At 43.7% G+C, this 20,313-nt stretch overlaps 1 protein-coding gene across 1 annotated transcript in view; it reads left to right on the forward strand.

Annotated features, from left to right (window-relative positions):
* The first annotated feature begins 3,458 nt into the window (after positions 1-3,458).
* The window catches only part of STK38 (serine/threonine kinase 38), a 46,139-nt gene continuing 29,284 nt past the window's right edge, over positions 3,459-20,313 (forward strand). Inside the window, exons 1-4 of the mRNA XM_066359552.1 lie at positions 3,459-3,726; positions 12,006-12,141; positions 19,007-19,058; positions 19,967-20,089. Coding sequence (XP_066215649.1) covers positions 12,011-12,141; positions 19,007-19,058; positions 19,967-20,089 — 306 coding nt within the window. The 5' untranslated portion in view covers positions 3,459-3,726; positions 12,006-12,010. The remainder of the gene's footprint in view (positions 3,727-12,005; positions 12,142-19,006; positions 19,059-19,966; positions 20,090-20,313) is intronic.

Here is a 20,313-nt window from a genome sequence, read left to right on the forward strand (position 1 = left end):
TTGCCAGTTCAATCCCGGTTGGGGCACACACAGGAACAGATTGAGGTTTCTGTCTCTCTCTCTCTCTCTCCCTTCCTCTCTCTCTAAAATCAATTTTTAAAAAATGGAGAAAAAAAAAGAATCTGGCCAAGTGTGACCAGATAGGTTGGCAATAGAGAAAATATAGAGGAATTGCCTCTGTTCAGTGTTGCCATTAACCAGAAGTCAATTAGTCAAGATCCTGCTATATGTTAGTCCTCCATTTATATTAGAAAGTTCGGTTAAAAGAGAACAGCAAAGTAATACATACATACTACCTTGGCAACATTATTGGCTGGAAAACCCAATACCCATTCCTAAACCCTTTCTTTCTTGCCTGCCTTCATTACAGAGCATAAAAAAGCTAAGTACTTACTCTGATCAGTTAGCTCAGTCAGTTAGAATGTTGTCCTGAAATGACAAGGTTGTGGGTTTGATCCCAGGTCAGGGCACACATGGGAAGCAACCAATGCATGCATGGCTGAGTGGAACAACAAATGAGTGCTTCCCATCCCCCTCTCCTCTGCCTCCCTTCCTCTCTCAGTCTCTCATCAATAAATAAAAAGAAAAATTAAGCCCTGGCCGGATAGCTTGGTTGGTTGGCATGTCGTCCTGAAGCACAGAAATTGCCAGTTTGATTCCTGGTAGGAATGGCTCAATTTTCCTCTTTCTGTGTCTCTCTCTCCCTACTTCTCTCTAAATAATAAAAAAAATATTTTTAAAAATGCTGAGTATTTGCTTTCCCAGAAAGAGTAGCCATGTGACACAATTCTGGTCAATGAGACCTCTATGGAGATCTTTTTTTCTTTTTTTTTAGAAAAAAAAAAGTTGATTTTAGTGAAGAAGGGAGAGAGAGAGAAATATCAACTTATTGTTCCACCTATTTATGCATTCATTGGTTGACTCTTTTATGTGCCCTGATGGGGATTGAACTCCAAACCTTGGTGCATTGGGTCGACACTCCAACGAATTGAGCTACTCGGCCGGGGCCTCAGTGCAGGTGTTTAGAAATTATCTGGAGCAGTCCCCACTCTCTGCAGAGCAGATCCAGAGTGATCTTTCCAGGACTTGTAGTAGGATGAGGAGAACAAGACATTCGCCTCAGTATAAGATCTATGAGGGCAGCAAGTAACTCAGTAATCAAGATATCTTACTGCAATATTTAAAAATATATACTTTTTAATGCAAACAATCCACGATGAACAAAATATCAACATTTAAAGCAAAGGAAGGATCTGACAACACCAGTACAAGAGGCAAATAATGTCGAGTCTTGCAAGAGGGCTCAGGTCACCCTAGGCTCCACCTCACAGTCCGGGGTGGGTGTAAGTGATTGGTGGCACTTAGCGTTTGTGCCCGTGCCCTAGATGCAAGAGAATCAAGGCGACAGGATATCTGGAATTTTTAGTTTCAGTGAGAAGTGGGAACCAATGAAAGGAATTCTGGTAGTCAAAAGGAATGACAAACGTCCACTACACTTACTGGTGTCATGGCAAACTGTCATTTTTTGGGTCCCTGCAGAGAGAGCAGTATATTCTAGCTGAGGTATTCTGAGGAAAACCTTTTTAGTTATTAGAGTTGAAGTATCAATAAGTCAATATAGGCATAAAGAGAGTGGAGAACGAAGTCCTTCTTCTGAAACTGGGAGAACATGAGGTTTGAACTGGGCTTTAAAGAGAGGAAAGGGGAAAGGAGAAAGAACATTGCTTTGGCAGTCAGAAAGTGGGGTTCACTACTTCGCTGTGAGAATTCAGGCAAATCATTGTAGTTCTCTGAATGTTACTTTCATGTATAAAAACTCATCCAAAATTGGACAGAGAAAGACAAATACTGTACAATTTCATTTCTATGTGGAATATAAAAAAACAAAACGAACAAACAAAACTAGTCAGAAACAAACTCATAGAGAGAAAGAACTGATGTTGCCAGAGTGGAAGGGGGCAGGAAATGGGCAAAAAGGGTGAAGGGGGTTAAGAGGTACAAACTGCCAGTTATAAATAAGTCATGGGGATGAAATGTACAGCATAGGGAATATAATCAATAATATCATAATAACTGTGTACAGTAACAGTCTTACTGCAGTGATCACATCACAAGCTATATAAATGTCTAATCCCTACGTTGTATACTTGACACTAACATAGGTCAACTTTAATTTTAAAACAATTTTAAAAATTGAATGTAAAAAATAAAAAACACCCTAAAAGACTCATACGATGTAACCTGCCCAAGAGCTGTGTGGATCAACTGAGATAAAAATGAGTGAAAGTGTTTTGTAAACTGCAAAGCTCTATGCAAACATGTCACACTGTTATGAAGTCATTGAGGATGACTAGAACTTTGACAAAAGGCACTGAGGGTCAAGGGCCTCTAGGCAGAGAGAATGAAGGGTGAGATGGTCTTGTATGAGACTAGACAAAGTTTTGAAGTTTATAAAGATGAAAGCAGTCAAGGAAGGCCTATGTTCTTAAGACCATTAGAGAACAAAGCCTGGAACCCCACGCTTGAAGGATAAAACCAAGACCTTTGGTCTTACAGTTACAAGAGAAGGAGAGAGAGAGAGCACCAGAACATTGCAAAACAATCTGATGAAATGGCTCACACACATGCTTCTTTTGCTCCCTAAGTGGCCTCTTTGAAGGCCAGAAGGAACCATTCTTGTTTCCAGGAGCCTGACACTTACTGGTTTAGGGCCTTGTGCTCCTTTTTCAAAGAACGAGTGCTCAAAGGCTAGGTATACTTAGGACCTCTTCACCCCAAAGCGGTTGAGTATCTTTGAAAAGGAGGCTCTTATGTGCACACGGGGACACCCTCCCGGTAGCCCGTGTTCAAATCTACGAGAGCTAGCCTGATCCCCAAGTAAGTCATGTTAATCATTACTTTAAGGAAGAGTAGGTGGAGGTCAGGGTTCCAGCAGACCTCGTGCTCCAAAGTTCGAAAATCAAGGGAGGGGCGGGTATGACGACTACACATGGTTTTAAAATGTCACAGGACTCCAGTTAGGCGCGGGTACGCACGCACAGACGCGCAGAAATGAGTGCATGCCAAACTGATTGAATCCGAGTGAGGGCTGTAATCTAGTTAATTGTATCCGTCTAGTTAATTGTATTGTGCCAATGTCAATTTCCTGGTTTTGATAGTGTTGCCTAGTTACATAAGACATTGAGGAAAGCTGGGTGGGTTACGGGTCTATGGGACTTCTTTGGACTAATTTTGCAACTTTTTTGTGAGTCTATTTCAAAGTAAAAAGTGAGAAAACAAAACACAAAACACAAAGGAAACCTCTCCCTCAACTCCCCCCTTCCCCCCGCCCAGCCCACCCAAGAACCGAACCGCACCTCACACTTCTGCCCTCACCCTGGCCTCTGTTCTGGTAAGTCCAGGAGGGTGTGGGTAGGTGGGCGGGGCCGCGCACGCGCAGTCCCGAAAGTCCCCGCCGCGTCTCCGGGAAGTCACGCTTGCGCAGTCTGGGTCCCTGGTCGCCCCGCCAGCCCCTCTCCGCAGTGGGGGACCCGAGTGCCTTGGCCCCTCCGCGCTGCCGTCTTTTCCGGCAGTTGGAGCGCTTCCTGTTGTTCTCACCTGCAACCGCCCGTGGTCCCCTACCTCGGAGCACCTCCGCTGTCCCCTCCCGTCCTGTGGCGACCCCTCTGGCCGGACCGGCGCCCGCGGCGGTCCGCCGCCCCCAGCTCAGCCTGCCTGCGGGCTCTGGTGAGTGTCCTGCCGCCGTGCTCTTCGGTCCGCGCCGGGCTTTCGCCTTCGTCTCCTCTCTCCCCGGCTCGGGGACTGTCCCCTGCCCGCCTGCGCCCTTCTTGCAGCCCAGCCGGGCCCCTCGGCCGCTCTGTCCGGCTCCCGACAGCCCCCGCCCCGCGGCCGCTGAGGCTCCTCGGCGGCCCTCCCACGGTCTCGCGGGCCTAGGCTCCCCACCCCGGCGCGTCTCGCGCTCCGTGTGCCGTTGGGGTGGGGAGCCAGGCCCTCTGCTTTCCAAGGTGCCAGCTTTGTCTGCCTTCTGCTGTCTCAGTCCTCTCCGGGATCTCGCCCGTTACCAATTTTCCCGCCCCCCCCCCTTTAAATTTTCCATTGATTTGAGAGAGAGGGAAGCATCAACTCGTTTCCTTTCGTTGTGCTCTCATTGATTGCTTCTCCTGCTCCGACCCGACCCGAACCGACCACCCGGTCAGGGTCTCTCTCTCATTTTTTGTTGTTGTTGTTGGAGCCCAAGAGCCTGAGAGTTGTAGTGTGAGGCAGAGCTGTGTAGAGCCCACGGTAGGGTGTGCTGGTACCTATGAGTCGGCTCCCTTCCCCATGGTCTGTCCTTGGGTACCGGCCTTCAGATAACCTTAAACATCACGGGAAAATTTGACTTTGGGTGATGGGTGTGCAACATAACCGAATGTCAAAATAACCTGGAGATGTTTTCTCTGAACATATGTACCCTGATTTATCAATGTCACCCCATTAAAATTAATTTTAAAAAATGTAGTGAGGACTCTCCTATTAAGAATGGAGTGAAACAGGCAAGTTGAGAAGGACTTAGAGGGAAGTCTCAGTGTCAGAGAGTGTGTGGAATGGCTGGTCGAGAGACCAGATCTGCCAGCTGCACTTGGAACTGATTAAGAGAGGCAGGGAGAAACTTGTTGCGCTTGACATGTCCAGAGGGGGGCCTGGGGTGAAGTAGACCCTGTGCTTCCTCTTCCTCGCAGGTCACCTTGGCTCTGAATTGGAATTAGCCAGGCAGTATTTGTGGTTTCCCTAAACATAAAACAGCCATCACAAATTACAGGCTCCGCTCTACCCCAGACAGTAGATACTGACTTCCTGGTAAGAGGATGGGAATTCTCTCCTCCAGCTCTGCGTAGAAAACCATTCCCCATCACACATAAGTATACTCAACACCCAGTAATGGACACAAGTGTTTTCCCAGTAGGCTTTTTATAAGGGGCTCACTCAGTGTATGTAGCATTGCGCAGGAGATCGAGGAGGATATTAAAAATAGTATAAGACTTGCTTTGCAGTGGCTTACTGTTTAGTAAGACAAATTAGGTAGGTCACTCTTAAGGAATTGTCTTAGCCCCACTGTTGAGTTGTCCAAATGAAAGATTTGGGTTGTCTAGTCACAAGAAAGTAAACCGAATTGATGAGAGAGGTGTATTTATAGAGATAACAGTACCATTGTAAAGTCAGTCAGTCAGCCACGTGTAGCTTTCTAGATGGAATAAAACAATGGTTTTCATTTCACCTCCTTTTATGTTTGCAGTGTCTACCCCTGCTTATGAGCATCATGTCCTTTTGTCAATTTTTAAAAACTTTTCATAATTCCTCACCTACATATTTATTTACTAATTCTGCAGAGTTGGAGAATGAAAGAAATAGGCTAGTCTGTAGGTCAGGCGTGAAGGCTTGGATCATCAAAAACATGAAGGAAAGCCATGTCTTTTTTTTTTTTTTAACAGGGATAGAGACAGAGTCAGAAAGAGGGATAGATAGGGACAGACAGACAGGAACGGAGAGAGATGAGAAGCATCAATCATCAGTCTTTCATTGCAACACCTTAGTTGTTCATTGATTGCTTTCTCATATGTGCCTTGACCGCAGGCCTTTAGCAGACCGAGTGACCCCTTGCTTGAGCCAGCGACCTTGGGTCCACGCTGGTGAGCTTTTTGCTCAAGCCAGATGAGCCCACACTCAAGCTGGCTACCTCAGGGTCTCAAACCTGGATCCTCCGCATCCCAGTCTGACGCTCTATCCATTGAGCCACTGCCTGGTCAGGCAAGCCATGTCTTATAAAAAGCATCTGGCCTTGGCCCTGGCCGGTTGGCTCAGTGGTAGAGCGTCGGCCTGGCATGCAGGAGTCCTGGGTTCGATTCCCGGCCAGGGCACACAGGAGAAGTGCCCATCTGCTTCTCCACCCCTCCCCCTCTCCTTTTCTGTCTCTCTCTTCCCCTCCCGCAACCAAGGCTCCATTGGAGCAAAAGTTGGCCCGGGTGCTGAGGATGGCTCCATGGCCGCTGCCTCAGGCACTAGAATGGCTCTGGTTGCAACAGAGCAATGCCCCAGATGGGCAGAGCATCGCCCCCTGGTGGGCATGCCGGGTGGATCCCGGTCGGGCGCATGCGGGAGTCTGTCTGACTGCCTTCCCGTTTCCAACTTCAGAGGGATACGGGGAAAAAGAAAAAAAAAAAAAAAATATATATATATATATATACATATTGATATATATCACATTATCAAATGTTATGTATGTGTGTGTGTGTGTATATATATATACACACACACACACACACACACACACACTAGAAAGCCCAGCGGTCATACGAAATGACCGCTGTTCTAGATATTATACATTGTAATTAAAATGATTTGTGCAAAGGTGTCTGCTAATTCAAACTGAATTACCCAGGGCAGGCGGCGAGGACGCCCCTTTGCTTACTGCCCCACGGGGTTTCCCCCTTCTACTTGCTTAATTGCTTAAAGTAGAGTGCAATGAAGGAAACCACTGGCGGTACATTTCTTAAGAGCCACCGCTAGCTCAATAAATAAAGGTGATTTAAATAATAAAATGTTAATTCACATGTCAAAGATCTCTTTGTACACAACATTTCTTGTGTAGATCTTTCCATCATTTTTAAGCTCGCCTTGCAGAGGACCATCAATTATTTTTAATTTTACGTCCGTTCTTTCACAAACTCTTGAACAGGCAACATAAAGTTGACCGTGTCCAAATGCAGGCTCAGGTAAAAAAATGCCAACACGCTTAAGTGTTTGGCCCTGAGACTTATTGATGGTCATAGCAAAGGCAAGTTCTACAGGAAATTGTCTACGTCTCAATTGAAACGGCAACCCTGTTTGAGATGGAGCCAAATCAATTCTTGGAATGACATGTATTTCACCTTTAGAGGAGCCAGTCAAAGACTTAGCTATTATGACATTATTTTTCAATTGGAGAACCTCTAGTCTTGTACCATTGCAAAGACCCCTTCTGGTGTTAAGATTTCTTAACAGCATAATAATTGCTCCAATCTTTAACCTCAATTTGTGAGGTGGCATGCCAGAAGGCGGGACTGTTTGAATGCCGTGGCAACTTCACCCCATTGGCTAGTACAGGTACGCAAGCAACCAATAAGCTATCGGTGACAAATAGACACTTAAGCCGCATATAATAAAGATAAGTGAGATATATACATATCTCAAAAGTTATTAGTGGCTTAACTCTAGGCAGTGAGAATACAATAGGTCATTTTATTCTTGTTTATGCTTTCCACATTTTCTTGTTTTCTTCAATGAGCATGTACCATTACCGTTAAGTTACCAATAACTTTAAAATGTAAACTTTTGGCCCTGGCCTCTCCATTTCCAGCTTAAGAAAAATACAAAAAAATACAAAAAAAAAAAAAAAGCGTCTGGTAGCTCAGTTGGTTAGAGCATTGTCTGGATACGCCAAGGTTGCAGTTTGATCCCAGGTTAGGGCACATACAAGAATCAACCAATGAGTGCATAAATTACTAGAACAAACTGATCTCTCTCTCTCTATTTTCCTTTCTTCTCTCTCTGTAAAAATCAATTAAAAAAAAGTATTTGGTTGATCCAGTGAACCTATAAATTGCTGTAGGGCAGAGTAATTGTATCTTTCAATGTAAGATTGTTAGAATTAAACTAACCCTTTTATGAGTGGAGAAAAACAGGAGGAGGTTTTAAAGAAAGGTTAAAGGGGAAGGCCAGGGCAGCCTTTGCCTTACGTTAGAGACTATATGTGCAGGTTGAAAACCATTTTGTTAGAAAATTTGTTGGCCTATTACAGAGCATCTTTGAGTGAACTTAATCTCCTGCTGATCTTTTTTTCTTCTTCTTTTCCAAGGGAGAGGAGGATAGATAGACAGACTCCAGCTTGGGCTGGACTGGGATGCACCCAACAACCCCTGTCTGGGGTCTATGCTCTACCCATCTGGGGCCCAGCTGGAAATTGAGCTATTTTTAGTGCCTGAGGTGGAGGCTCAATGAAGCCATCTTCAGCACCCGGGCCGATGCACTTGAACCAATTGAGCCATGGCTGCAGGAGGGGAAGAGAGAGAGAGAGAAGGGAGAGGACAGGTGGAGGAGCAAATGGTCGCTTGACCTGGAATTGAACCCAGTACAGCCACACCCTGGGCCGACTCTCTACCAGAGCCAAGTGGCCAGGATCTTCTGTTGACCTTTTAAAAAGTTTAGTAAGTCATGCCAGTGACTTAAGTGGGCCAAATCCCCCCCCCCCCCCAGTTTCTATGTGCTCATCAGTGTAAATGTAATTTTGTTGTTTTAGCTTTGTTGAAAACTGAAAAATCACTAACTTGCTAAACTTACATTTATTAACCACCTATTATTTGGAAGACACTGTTTGTCTCAGGCTTAAACTCATTCACTCTAGTTGTATTTTTAAGTTGAAGTAATTTTAGTTAAAATACACTGCTCACAAAAATTAGGGGATATTTTATTGCTTCATATTCATTTGGAAATATCCCCTATTTTTTGTGAGCAGTGTATATAAGGGGTTTCCAGAAATTTTCAGACAGTGGATGACTGGAGTACAATGTGCTCACTTGCTTCAGACTTGTTTTTAAATCTGTTTTTCACATTTCTTCATCAAACTTAGAGTGCTTGTGGTTTTCATTGTGGGTGGAGAGGGGGTACAGGCTGACAAACAAGGAACCACACCCAAGCTTTATAACCAAACAGAGGTTGGTTTTTTTTTCAAAGAAATTCTGATTCCTAAAAACACTTGAGTTTGTTTTGGTATTAGCAAAAACTTCCCATAAAAATATCTTATTTTATAATAAGGTAGAGCTAAGTTTAATGTCTCAAATTGGTGATTACTGATCATTTGACACACCATGAATCAAAATGTTTGGCTCTGAAGTAGAGCCTTGATTTTGAATCTCTTTGCTCTGAAAGGATTATTCTTTGTTTTTTCCCCCGAGTAGTATTTTATAAAATTGCTTAATATTGTCTTTTTTCTTAGTAATAAAAAGTGTTTGTGCATTCCTTAAAGGTCTTAGTTTTCTCTACAAAATAAAAAAGTTGTTAAGTATTAAGGGGAGAAAATGAACCTTGGCTCTCCGGATTTGTAGTCAGCTGTGTTTTGGGATGAGAAGACAGACTTGGAGGTAGGGTGTGTGGGAGGAAGACACAGAAGGGGAAAATGTTGGACCTCATTGCCAGTGCTGGAGCCTGTCAAGGTTGGTGAGCAGTCTGGCCAAGTGTGACAATATAGGTTGACAGAAATTTCTGGGGGGAAAAGGAGATTTCAATTTAGGAAAAAAATGTTCAGTCATCCCGTTAAATTTTGTTGCTTTCTCATAGGTAAAACTAGGAACTTAGGGTGGCTTGTTTCTATGGTATTATCCATCACTAAAATTGTGATGCATTTTTTTCCTTGGTAATATTGTTTCCATCATAGGTCTTTGTTTTAACTGGTAAATTCATATAGATAGTAAACATTTATCAAATATATATGTCAGAATGCATATATATACTGTAGATGAGCATTTTAGTCAGACTTTTTAAACTGTAGAAATCATAAATTTTTTGTTGCTGTTGTTCAGTGAGAGGTGGAGAGGCAGAGACAGACTCCCACATGTGCACCAACTGGATCCACCCAGCAAGCCCACTAGAGGGCGATGCTCTGCCCATCTGGGGTGTTGCTCTGTTGCTCAGCAACCAAGCTCTTCTTTCCGCCTGAGACCAGGCCATGGAGCCATCCTCAGTGCCCTCAACTTGCTCCAGTCGAGCCATGGCTTCAGGAGGGGGAGGATGGGGAAAGAGAGAGACACAAAGAGAAGCAGGATGAGAAAGGGTGGAGAAGCAGATGGGCGCTTCTCCTGTGTGCTCTGACTGGGAATCAAACCCGGGACATCGACACCCAGGCTGATGCTCTACCACTGAGCCAACCGGCCAGGGCCAAAAATTTAAATTTAAAAGTTATTGGTAACTTAACGGTAATGGTACATGCTCATTGAAGAAAACAAGAAAATGTGGAAAGCATAAACAAGAATAAAATGATCTATTGTATTCTCACTGCCTAGAGTTAAGCCACTAATAACATTTGAGATATGTGTATATCTCACATATATATATAACATTTGATAATGTGATATATATATCAATATGTATATATATATTTTTTTCATATCCCTCTGAAGTTGGAAACTGGGAGGCAGTCAGACTCCCGCATGCGCCCGACCGGATCCACCTGGCACGCCCACCAGGGGGCGATGCTCTGCCCATCTGGGGCGTTGCTCTGTTGCAACCAGAGCCATTCTAGTGCCTGAGGCAGAGGCCATGGAGCCATTCTCAGCGCCTGGGCCAACTTTTGCTCCAATGGAGCCTTGGTTGCGGGAGGGGAAGAGAGAGACAGAAAGGAAGGGGGGGGGGTGGAGAAGCAGATGGGCGCCTCTCCTGTGTGCCCTGGCCGGGAATCGAACCCGGGACTCCTGCATACCAGGCCGACGCTCTACCACTGAGCCAACCGGCCAGGGCCTATATATGTATATTTTTTTTAAATAATTCTGTGAACAAAATTAAGATCCTGGTATATAATCTGTTTTGCAACCTATTCTTTTCACTTAAAGTGGGAACATTTCTCCGGGCATTAAACATTTGAACATATTTTAATTGTCTGCATATTATTTCATTGTAGGCTTTTTAATAGTTTAATCAGTTCTGCTGTTGGATATTCAAGTTATTTCTAGTTTTTCTTCTTTTAAAAAAATTTTATTTATTTATTTATTTTTTTTACAGAGACAGAGAGTGAGTCAGAGAGAGGGATAGACAGGGACAGGCAGACAGGAACGGAGAGAGATGAGAAGCATCAATCATCAGTTTTTCATTGCGCGTTGCAACACCTTCGTTCTTCATTGACTGCCCTCCCATATGTGCCTTGACCGCGGGCCTTCAGCAGCCCGAGCAACCCCCCGCTGGAACCAACAACCTTGGGTTCAAGTTGGTGGGCTTTTGCTCAAACCAGATGAGCCCGCGCTCAAGCTGGCGACCTCGGGGTCTCGAACCTGGGTTCTCTGCATCCCAGTTCAATGCTCCATCCACTGCGTCACCGCCTGGACAGGCTAGTTTTTCTTTGTTTATAGTGTTGCATCGAACTGTCTTGTGTGTGAACCCTTATGGGTCTTTGATTTCCCCAAGGTAGATTCTTAGATGGCAAAGAGCTATACTGTGTCTACAGTATATATTCTTTTTTTTTTTTTTAATAAATTTTTATTAATGTTAATGGGATGACATTAATAAATCAGGGTACATATATTCAAAGAAAACATGTCTAGGTTATCTTGTCATTAAATTATGTTGCATTCCCCTCGCCCATAGGCAGATTGTCCTTCGTCACCCTCTATCTAGTTCTCTGTGCCCCTCCCCCTCCCCCTAACTCTCTCCCTCCCTCCCTCCTATGTCCTCCCTCCCCCCACCCCTGGTAACCACCACACTCTTGTCCATGTCTCTTAGTCTCGTTTTTATGTTCCACCAATGTATGTATTCTTAATTTACCCATATGGTATTGTGATAATGTTGTTTTTGTTTTTTTTTAAATACAACACTTTTTAAAGATATATTCGTGTCACTTTGAGGTGCTGGTAGATTTGCTTCTGAGTGCTACATGCTGTTTCTTTGTATTCATCCCCAGCATTTTCTTTCTTTTCTTACTGAATTGCCTCTGTAACTTGTTAACAAGATGATGGCATAATGTACATTTTCTTGTGTATGTCCCGTTACAAGCCTGTGTGACAATTTCTCTAGGCCTTTTACTTAGGGGTAGTAGTTCAGGGTCATAGGACACTAATATATACATATTTTCACCAAGTGTTCTGTTTGTTTGGCTGTTGTTATTTACAGGTACTTGTCTGTCCTCCAGAAAAGTTGTACCAATTTACCTTCCTACCGGTAAGGTAGGAGAGCGCGTAATTGTAGGTTGTAACTCTGAGACTAACACCTCTTCTTTTCTTTGTTTCCAGCGGCCATGGCAATGACGGGCTCAACACCCTGCTCCTCCATGAGTAATCACACGAAAGAAAGGGTGACAATGACCAAAGTGACACTGGAGAATTTCTATAGCAACCTTATCGCTCAACATGAAGAACGAGAGATGAGGTAAAGAATTTTGTCCAAGAAAATTATGTCATTGTTTTGGTATTTATGTCTGGTATCATACAGAACCTTCATAATATTGTTGAAAGGAGACAAGAATAACAACAGCCATGTTATAGCCTATCCCATTGCAGTGGAATGACAGTGTCATTGGTTTCCAAAGTCCTTGCTGTTATAACCCACATATTTCTACTATTACATCAATGACACAAAATTCCATGATAGTATAAAACAATTAATTGAGCCACATCCGTGGAGCTCATGAAGGCAGTGTGATATAATGGAGAGAACAGCACTTATGTAGTCAGACTTGGGTTTTGCATCTGCCTTTACCATTTGGTAGCCGTGTGAGGTTGGAACAAGTTCCTTGTCTTTCTGGGTATCAGTTCCCCCATCTGGAGAATGGGGGCAATACTGCTTGCCTTGCAGAATTGCTGTGGGGATTAGACAAAACAATACTTGAATACCTACGATAGTGCTTTACACATAATGATCACTTAGTTAACAGTGGTAGTAGCAGCTTTTGTTACTGCTCTGGTGTCTATATACTGTTCATGTAGTAACTCATGATTAAAATTTATTCCTAGCATTTTGTTATGGAAATATTCAAAAGTGCAAATAAGTTGACAGAGAAAAATTATTCAGATACAATTTAATATTTTTATTTTGTTTCCTTTAAAGGAGAGGGGCAAACAGAAAAGGAGGGGCTACTTAAAATGTTTTAAATCCTTGAAAGGACCTCTGAAGCATTAACAATTTCTGAGGGATATTTTCCTCTTTATTAATATTTTAGAACACAGAAAATATTACCATAGAGCAGTGGTTTTCCACAACTAGTCTAGGGTCATGAAATTTCTGGCAGACCAACACCGGTCTGTGAACTGGTAGTTAAAAACCACTGTCATGGAGTATACCACATAGGTTGTTATTTATGTGGAAAATAAAAACCATTTGAAGATAAAAAGAAAAAAAGTGCAGATAAGTTGAAAGAATGCCCATAAATACGTCATCTAGATTCTGGAATCTGGAATATCATTTGTTGTCTTATCACATATCTGTGTATTCATCCCTCTGTGCATTCTTTAATCTATCTTAATTTTTTGCTGTACTTGAAGTATGTTTTAGATGTCACTATATTTTTACTTCTTAATATTTCTGCTTGCATAACAAACTAGAGCTCAGTATTTTAAAGGAGTAAAATTTGCATTCAGTGAAATGCACAATCTTAAGAGTTGGCATTTGGCCCTGGCCAGTTGGCTCAGCGGTAGAGCGTCGGCCTGGCGTGTGGGGGACCCTGGTTCGATTCCCCACCAGGGCACATAGGAGAAGCGCCAATTTGCTTCTCCACCCCCCCTCCTTCCTCTCTGTCTCTCTCTTCCCCTCCCGCAGCCAAGGCTCCATTGGAGCAAAGATGGCCTGGGCACTGGGGATGGCTCCTTGGCCTCTGCCCCAGGTGCTAGAGTGGCTCTGGTCGCGGCAGAGCGACGCCCCGGAGGGGCAGAGCATCGCCCCCTGCTGGGCAGAGCTTCGCCCCTGGTGGGCGTGCCGGGTGGATCCCGGACGGGCACATGCGGGAGTCTGTCTGACTGTCTCTCCCCGTTTCCAGCTTCAGAAAAAGTACAAAAAAAAAAAAAAAAAGAGTTGGCATTTGATGAGTTTTTTTCTTTAAAGATTTTCTTTATTGATTTTACAAAAGAGAGGAGAGTGAGGGGTGGAGAGTGAGAAGTATCAACTCATAGTTGCTTCACCTTAGCTGTTCATTAAATGCTTGTTGTATGTGCCTTTACCGGGCAAGCCAGGGTTTCAAACTGGTGATCTCAGCATTCCAGGTTGGGGCTTTATCTCCTGTGCCACCACAGGCCAGGCCCATTTGATGAGTTTTGACAAATGCATGCACCTATATAACTTAGATTTCTATGACAACATAAAACATGGCCATTATCTCAAAAAGTTGTTTCATTTCTAAAGATGATACTCCTTCAACCCCAGGCAGTCACTATTGTGATTTTGTTTCTACCATTGATTTGGTCTTGCCTATTCCATATAAATGGAACATGTAAACAGGTTCATATAGTTAAGGACTCGTTTTGAATAAGGCATCTTTCACTCAACCTAATGTTTTCAAGTGCATTCGTATTGCTGTTGTATTGATAATTTTGTTCCTTTATATTGCTGACTACCGTTCTGTTTTTTGACTATACTTCAGTTTATTTATACATTCTTCTGTTGATAAACATCTGGACTGAAAGTTTTTCAGTTTTTTGCTATTTTGAATGAGTTTCTATGAACATTTGTGATAGATCTTTTAGTGAATGTTTGTTTTCAGTTCTTGGGTGAATATAGGAGTGGAATTGCCAGGTCATAAACATACATAGGCATATGTTTTGATTTTTGTATTTTTCTGAAGCTGGAAACGGGGAGAGACAGTCAGACAGACTCCCGCATGCGCCCGACCGGGATCCACCCGGCATGCCCACCAGGGGGCGATGCTCTGCCCACCAGGGGGCGATGCTCTGCCCCTCCGGGGCGTCGTTCTGCCGCGACCAGAGCCACTCTAGTGCCTGGGGCAGAGGCCAAGGAGCCATCCCCAGCGCCCGGGCCATCTTTGCTCCAATGGAGCCTTGGCTGCGGGAGGGGAAGAGAGAGACAGAGAGGAAGGAGGGGGCGGGGGGTGGAGAAGCAAATGGGCGCTTCTCCTATGTGCCCTGGCTGGGAATCGAACCCGGGTCCCCCACACGCCAGGCTGACGCTCTACCGCTGAGCCAACCGGCCAGGGCTCTTTCTTTTTTTAATTGAATTTATTGGGATGATGTTGGTTTGCAAAACCATACAGGTTCTGTTCATTTTCTTTCCAATGTCTTTAGATGAGCAGAAAATTTCAATTTTGGCATTTTTTTCTTTTATAGTTATTGCATTCTGTGACCTCTAAGAAACATTTGCCTACCTCCAAGTCATAAAAATATTGTTTTCTTCTGGAAGTTTTATGGTTTTAGTTTTTACATTTAGTACTATTATTCGTCTTGAATTAGTAAGTGTGTGATATGAAATGGGGGTTGAGATTTATTTATTTTTTTCTTTTTTATTCAGCAAGAGGAGGGGAGGCAAAGAGACTCCTGCATGCGCCCCGACTGGGATCCACCCAGAAGTCCCACTAGGGGGCGATGCGCTGCCCATCTAGGACATTGCTCCATTGCTCAGCAACCCAGCTCTTCTTGGAGCTCTTCTTCGTGCCTGAGGTGGAGGCCTAGGAGCCATCCTCACTGCCTGGGGCCAACTTTTTCCAGTTGAGCCATGCTGCAGGAAGGGGAGAGGGAGGGAGAGAGGGAGAGAGGGAGAGAGAGAGAGAGAGAGAGAGAGAGAGAGAGAGAGGCGAGAGGGGTAGGGGTGGAGAAGCAGACAGGAGCTTCTCCTGTGTGCCCTGACCAGAAATGGAACCAGGGACAGTCACATGCTGGGCTGAGGCTCGACCACTGAGCCCACTGGCCAGGGCCAAGATTCATTTTTTTTCCTTTGGATATCCATTTATTTTAGCATCATTTGTTGCAAAGATTATTTTCCCCCTCCCCCATTAGATTACCTTGACACTTTTGTTAAAAATTAAAACCATGTAAGCGTGTATCTATTTTTGGGTTCTCAATTCTGTTTCGTTGATCTAGTTATCCCTGTGCCAGTGTCACATTGTCTTGATTACTGTAGCTTTGTGGTAAGTTTCAAAGTCGGCTATGAAGTCCTCAACTTATTAATAGTTTTGGGTTTTTTTTCCTTTTTTTCAAGATTGCTTTGGATATTTTAGGTTCTTTTCATTTCCATATAAATTGTAGAAATGGTTGTCATTTTTTACAGGAAAGCCTGATGGAATTATGATTGTAATTGTATTGCATCTGTAGATCAGTTTGGGGAGAATGGATATCTTAACAGTATTGAGTCTTCCGATGCATGAATATGGTATAGCTTTCCATTTTGTTAAGTCTGCTTTAATTTTTCTCAGCATTGTTTTTTAGTTTTTAGTGTGGAGGTATTATGTGTCTTTTGTTCCTTGTACTCTTTTGGGTGGGTTGGTGCTATTATAAGTGGATATTTAAAATTTCATTTTCCTGTTCTTTGCTGTAGCATATAGAAATATAACTGAATTTTGTATATTGACCTTGTGTTCTGTGACTTGCTAATTGTATTCTGTGACTTGCTAATTTACTTATTCTAAATGCAGCTTATTTTTGTAGATTCCTTAGAAATTTCTATGCAAACAACCATGTCCTATTTAGATAGAGAGTTTTACTTCTTTCTTTCCTATCGATATAGCTTTCTTTTCTCGCCTTTTTGCATTGACTGGAATTTCAGGTGCAATATTGAACGTAAGCATTGTGAGTAGATATTTTTGTTTTGTTCCTAAGTTAAGGGCAAAAGCACGCACTACTTCACTGTTAGTTTTGATGTTACAAATATTGTTTTGTTTCTTTTTTTTTTAAAGATAGCAGGGGAGATAGTGAGACAGACATCTATCTGCATGTACTCTGACTGGAGTCCACCTGAGAACCCCATCTGGGGCCAATGCTCGAGTCAACTCAGCTGTCTTCAGCACCCAGGGCCGATGCTTGACTCAGTTGAGCCACTGGCTGCAGGAAGGGAAGAGAGAGAGAAGGGGTAGAGGGAGGTGGATAGAAGCAGATGGTTGCTTTTCCTGTGTGCCCTGACCCAGAATCGAACTTGGGATGTCCATACACTGGACCGACACTCTATCTACTGAGCCACTGGCCAGGGCCAGAGTTGATTCTGATAACTTTACTGAAACCAATTTAATTAACTTGGAATAAAGCTGTGGAAAACTCAATTTGAGTTTAGATTTAAAATATAGTCAGAAGGAGCTGTCTCTGTGACACACATCGTGTGATGTACTTTGAACTTCTAGTACAGTCGGATGTGGTCACTCAGAAAATATGTGGTCAGAAGGCATGATGTATTTGATACCTAAGGCACAAAAGGAGCTGAACGTGGTTGCGTTCTTACCGTTCTTGCCCTTGATAGTTTGACTCTTCCTGTTCTTCCCTATTTCTTTTTTTTTTTTTGTATTTTTCTGAAGTTGGAAACAGGGAGGCAGTCAGACAGACTCCCGCATGCGCCTGACCAGGATCCACCCGGCATGCCCACCACAGGGCGATGCTCTGCCCATCCGGGGCGTCGCTCTGTTGCATCCAGAGCCATTCTAGCGCCTGAGGCAGAGGCCATGGAGCCATCCTCAGCGCCCGGGCCATCTTTGCTCCAATGGAGCCTTGACTGCAAGAGGAGAAGAGAGAGACAGAGAAGAAGGAGAGGGGGAGGGGTGGAGAAGCAGATGGGCACTTCTCCTGTGTGCCCTGGCCGGGAATCGAACCCAGGACTCCTGCACGCCAGGCCGACGCTCTACCACTGAGCCAACCAGCCAGGGCCTATTCTTCTCTATTTCAACTATTTAGCCACTGATATGGAATTAATTTACACTTCTGAAACTACCAATAGTACAGCCTTCTCCCTCCGATACATGGGCACATATAAATGATATCCCAAAATGTCTGGGAATTAGAAGAAAAGTGGGAAGCTGACAGTCACGTACTTCTTTCCATCAGGGACAGAATAGAACTTTTACTTCCTGAGCATTTAGACACACATTCTTTGTCATCATTTGATGCTGTGGATTTGTAATAGGTTTTCTAACAGTATATTCATTTCAACCAAATACTATTATTGCAATACATAGTCATTTACCAAAACAAAACTCATTATCTTTCCATTATCTTGCCTCTGTCTGTGTTTCTTATCTTGGTTAGTGGCCGCATTGTCCTCCCACACAAGAAATTCTAAGACCTTGCTGGTCATCTGTGCAATAGCTCTGTTCATTTCATTTTAGGTTTCTAGCACTAGTTCCAGATCTTGACTACACATCTGAATCCTTACATAGCTTTTGATTTGCCTCAGTCTGTCAGTTGCCTTTCCTGCCAGTGCATTAGCTCATTACTGCTGGTTGCCATTCTGAAACAGAAACCTCGTCACATCAGTCCTTGTGCACATGCCTCTGGAGGTTCTCAGTTGTCCTCAGACTAAGAGCCACTAAGAGGCAGGCACACATAGAAGTGTTGTGTGCCTCTGCCACACTGGGCCACATGCGGCTACTTCACGTACCCTGTGCTTGACTCTTGCCTGCCCTGCTCACATCGCATGTCTTCTGGAATGTCGTCAGTGGTGGAGGGGAGAGGCCAGCCCCTGCGCTTTTATTTATTATGCCGAATAAATAAAGGTCACACGGAATTGGTTGTAAGGAAGTTTTCATTTTAGTTTTATTATATTGGTTTGAGACTAGATCAAAAATATTCTCGAATACAGTTCCTAAAGTTCAGTACTCCAAGGGGTTAGAGTCCTTAAGTTTTGTAGTGATGCCAGTTACCTCCCTTGGACATCCAGACTCTGCCTTTTACCTTTGTTGTTTATTACTCTTTGTGGCAGGAAGAGGAGGAGGAAGATGTAAAAATAAAGGAAGTAGATTTCAGTCAAGGAGAGGGGGAGAAACACCCTGATATGAGGTTATCAAACACCAGCTGTTTTGTGGTTTAAGGAGGAAATCCAGTTCAGCCAGGGAAAAAAAGGAGAGCGAGCAAGCAAGCGAGTGGGAACTTTTCGAAATACGGTTCTCTGTTGCATTAGCATCTTATGCAATCTGTTTCAAAATGAAGAACTAAGAAGAGTGGGGATCTTTTCACTGGTCTTAGTAACATGTAATTTGTTGCTTTAATGAGCTCTTTTAAGATTTACCTGTTATTGTCATTAAAAAATAATTATGTTTGCATAGACTTTCCAGAAAATTATTCAAATGTTACTTCACATGTTTGTTTATTTTTAGACAAAAGAAGTTAGAAAAAGTGATGGAAGAAGAAGGCCTAAAAGATGAAGAGGTAATTAAAATCAGAATTTTCCCCCTTGAAACCCAGCGTGGCAGCTGAATCTTGTTCAGGAAATCGTTAGTCTTCATGCACTGGGGGGTCGGCTCAGCGGCGGACTTGGGAGGCCAGTGTGCCTCTGGAGTTAGGCGTTCATGCAGAGGGGGTTATTAAGCACTCAGGAGAGGAAGACTTCTCCAGGTACAGCTCTGATAAATTAATTAGAATTAATTTAGAATTCCAAGAAAGAAGGAGATGAAACTAGATTTAAATTGTTAAACGGCAAATGATAGCACAGTTAAATAATTCACTGAAGGTGCCGTAGAAGGGGGACACATTTTTGAAGTCATTATCAAGGCAGAAGATCTCTCAAATGGGGCCTTTCCTCCAGTACCCACAGATGTGGGCGGAGAAAATGGAGTTAACCAGAGACTGCCGGGAACCGAAATGGCGGTGGAAATGCTTTCAAAATTAGAAATGAATCACAAAACCCAGGGAAATGGCGAAAAACACCCCAGACTTATAGGAATAATAAAAAACTAGAGCATAAAACGAACTGCAGTGTGTAAAAAACCCATAGGGAAATTAAGAAACACACACAGTTTTTATACAACAAAGGTGAAAGGAAAACGTTGCTCATTGGCCCGCCTTCTTTAGAAAGGTTAGAATAGTGGACTGCTGAGGGGGCTTAGTGAGAGCCTTGGAGGGAGCGCCCACTGGGCAGTGGGGTTTGGTCCTGGTAGCTGAAGGCTGGGGGAGGGAGAAGTGACCTCTAGCGTCCTTCTGTGGTGCTTTCCCGTGTGAAAGGGCCATGCTTAGCCTGGTGTGGCCCTGCTTTCTGGATGGGTCAGGTCGCCAATATGGCTTTGTTGTGGACTTCCAACCCCCACCACCATTCCTCTCTCCCTTTACTTACCCCTTAGAAACGACTCAGGAGGTCAGCTCATGCTCGGAAGGAAACAGAGTTTCTTCGTTTGAAGAGAACAAGACTTGGACTGGAAGATTTTGAGTCCTTAAAAGTGATAGGCCGAGGAGCATTTGGTGAGGTAAGAACCCACAGCTCCAGCTGCTTACCGAGTACAGAAATACCTTTGACCCTCAAAGCTCCTGACGTGCCGTGAGCGCGTGGTTGTTGATGTGACTGAAACACGGGGTAGGACAGGGCAGCCTGCCGCCTCACACCCTGACCCTCCACTGTCCCAGAGCTCTTTGTTCTCTGTTTCGCCAGAGGTATGTTGATGTTTTAAGTATTGGTCTAAGGGAGTGTTGG

The sequence above is a fragment of the Saccopteryx leptura genome, chromosome 1, assembly GCF_036850995.1.
Source record: "Saccopteryx leptura isolate mSacLep1 chromosome 1, mSacLep1_pri_phased_curated, whole genome shotgun sequence".
Classification (NCBI taxonomy): domain Eukaryota; kingdom Metazoa; phylum Chordata; class Mammalia; order Chiroptera; family Emballonuridae; genus Saccopteryx; species Saccopteryx leptura.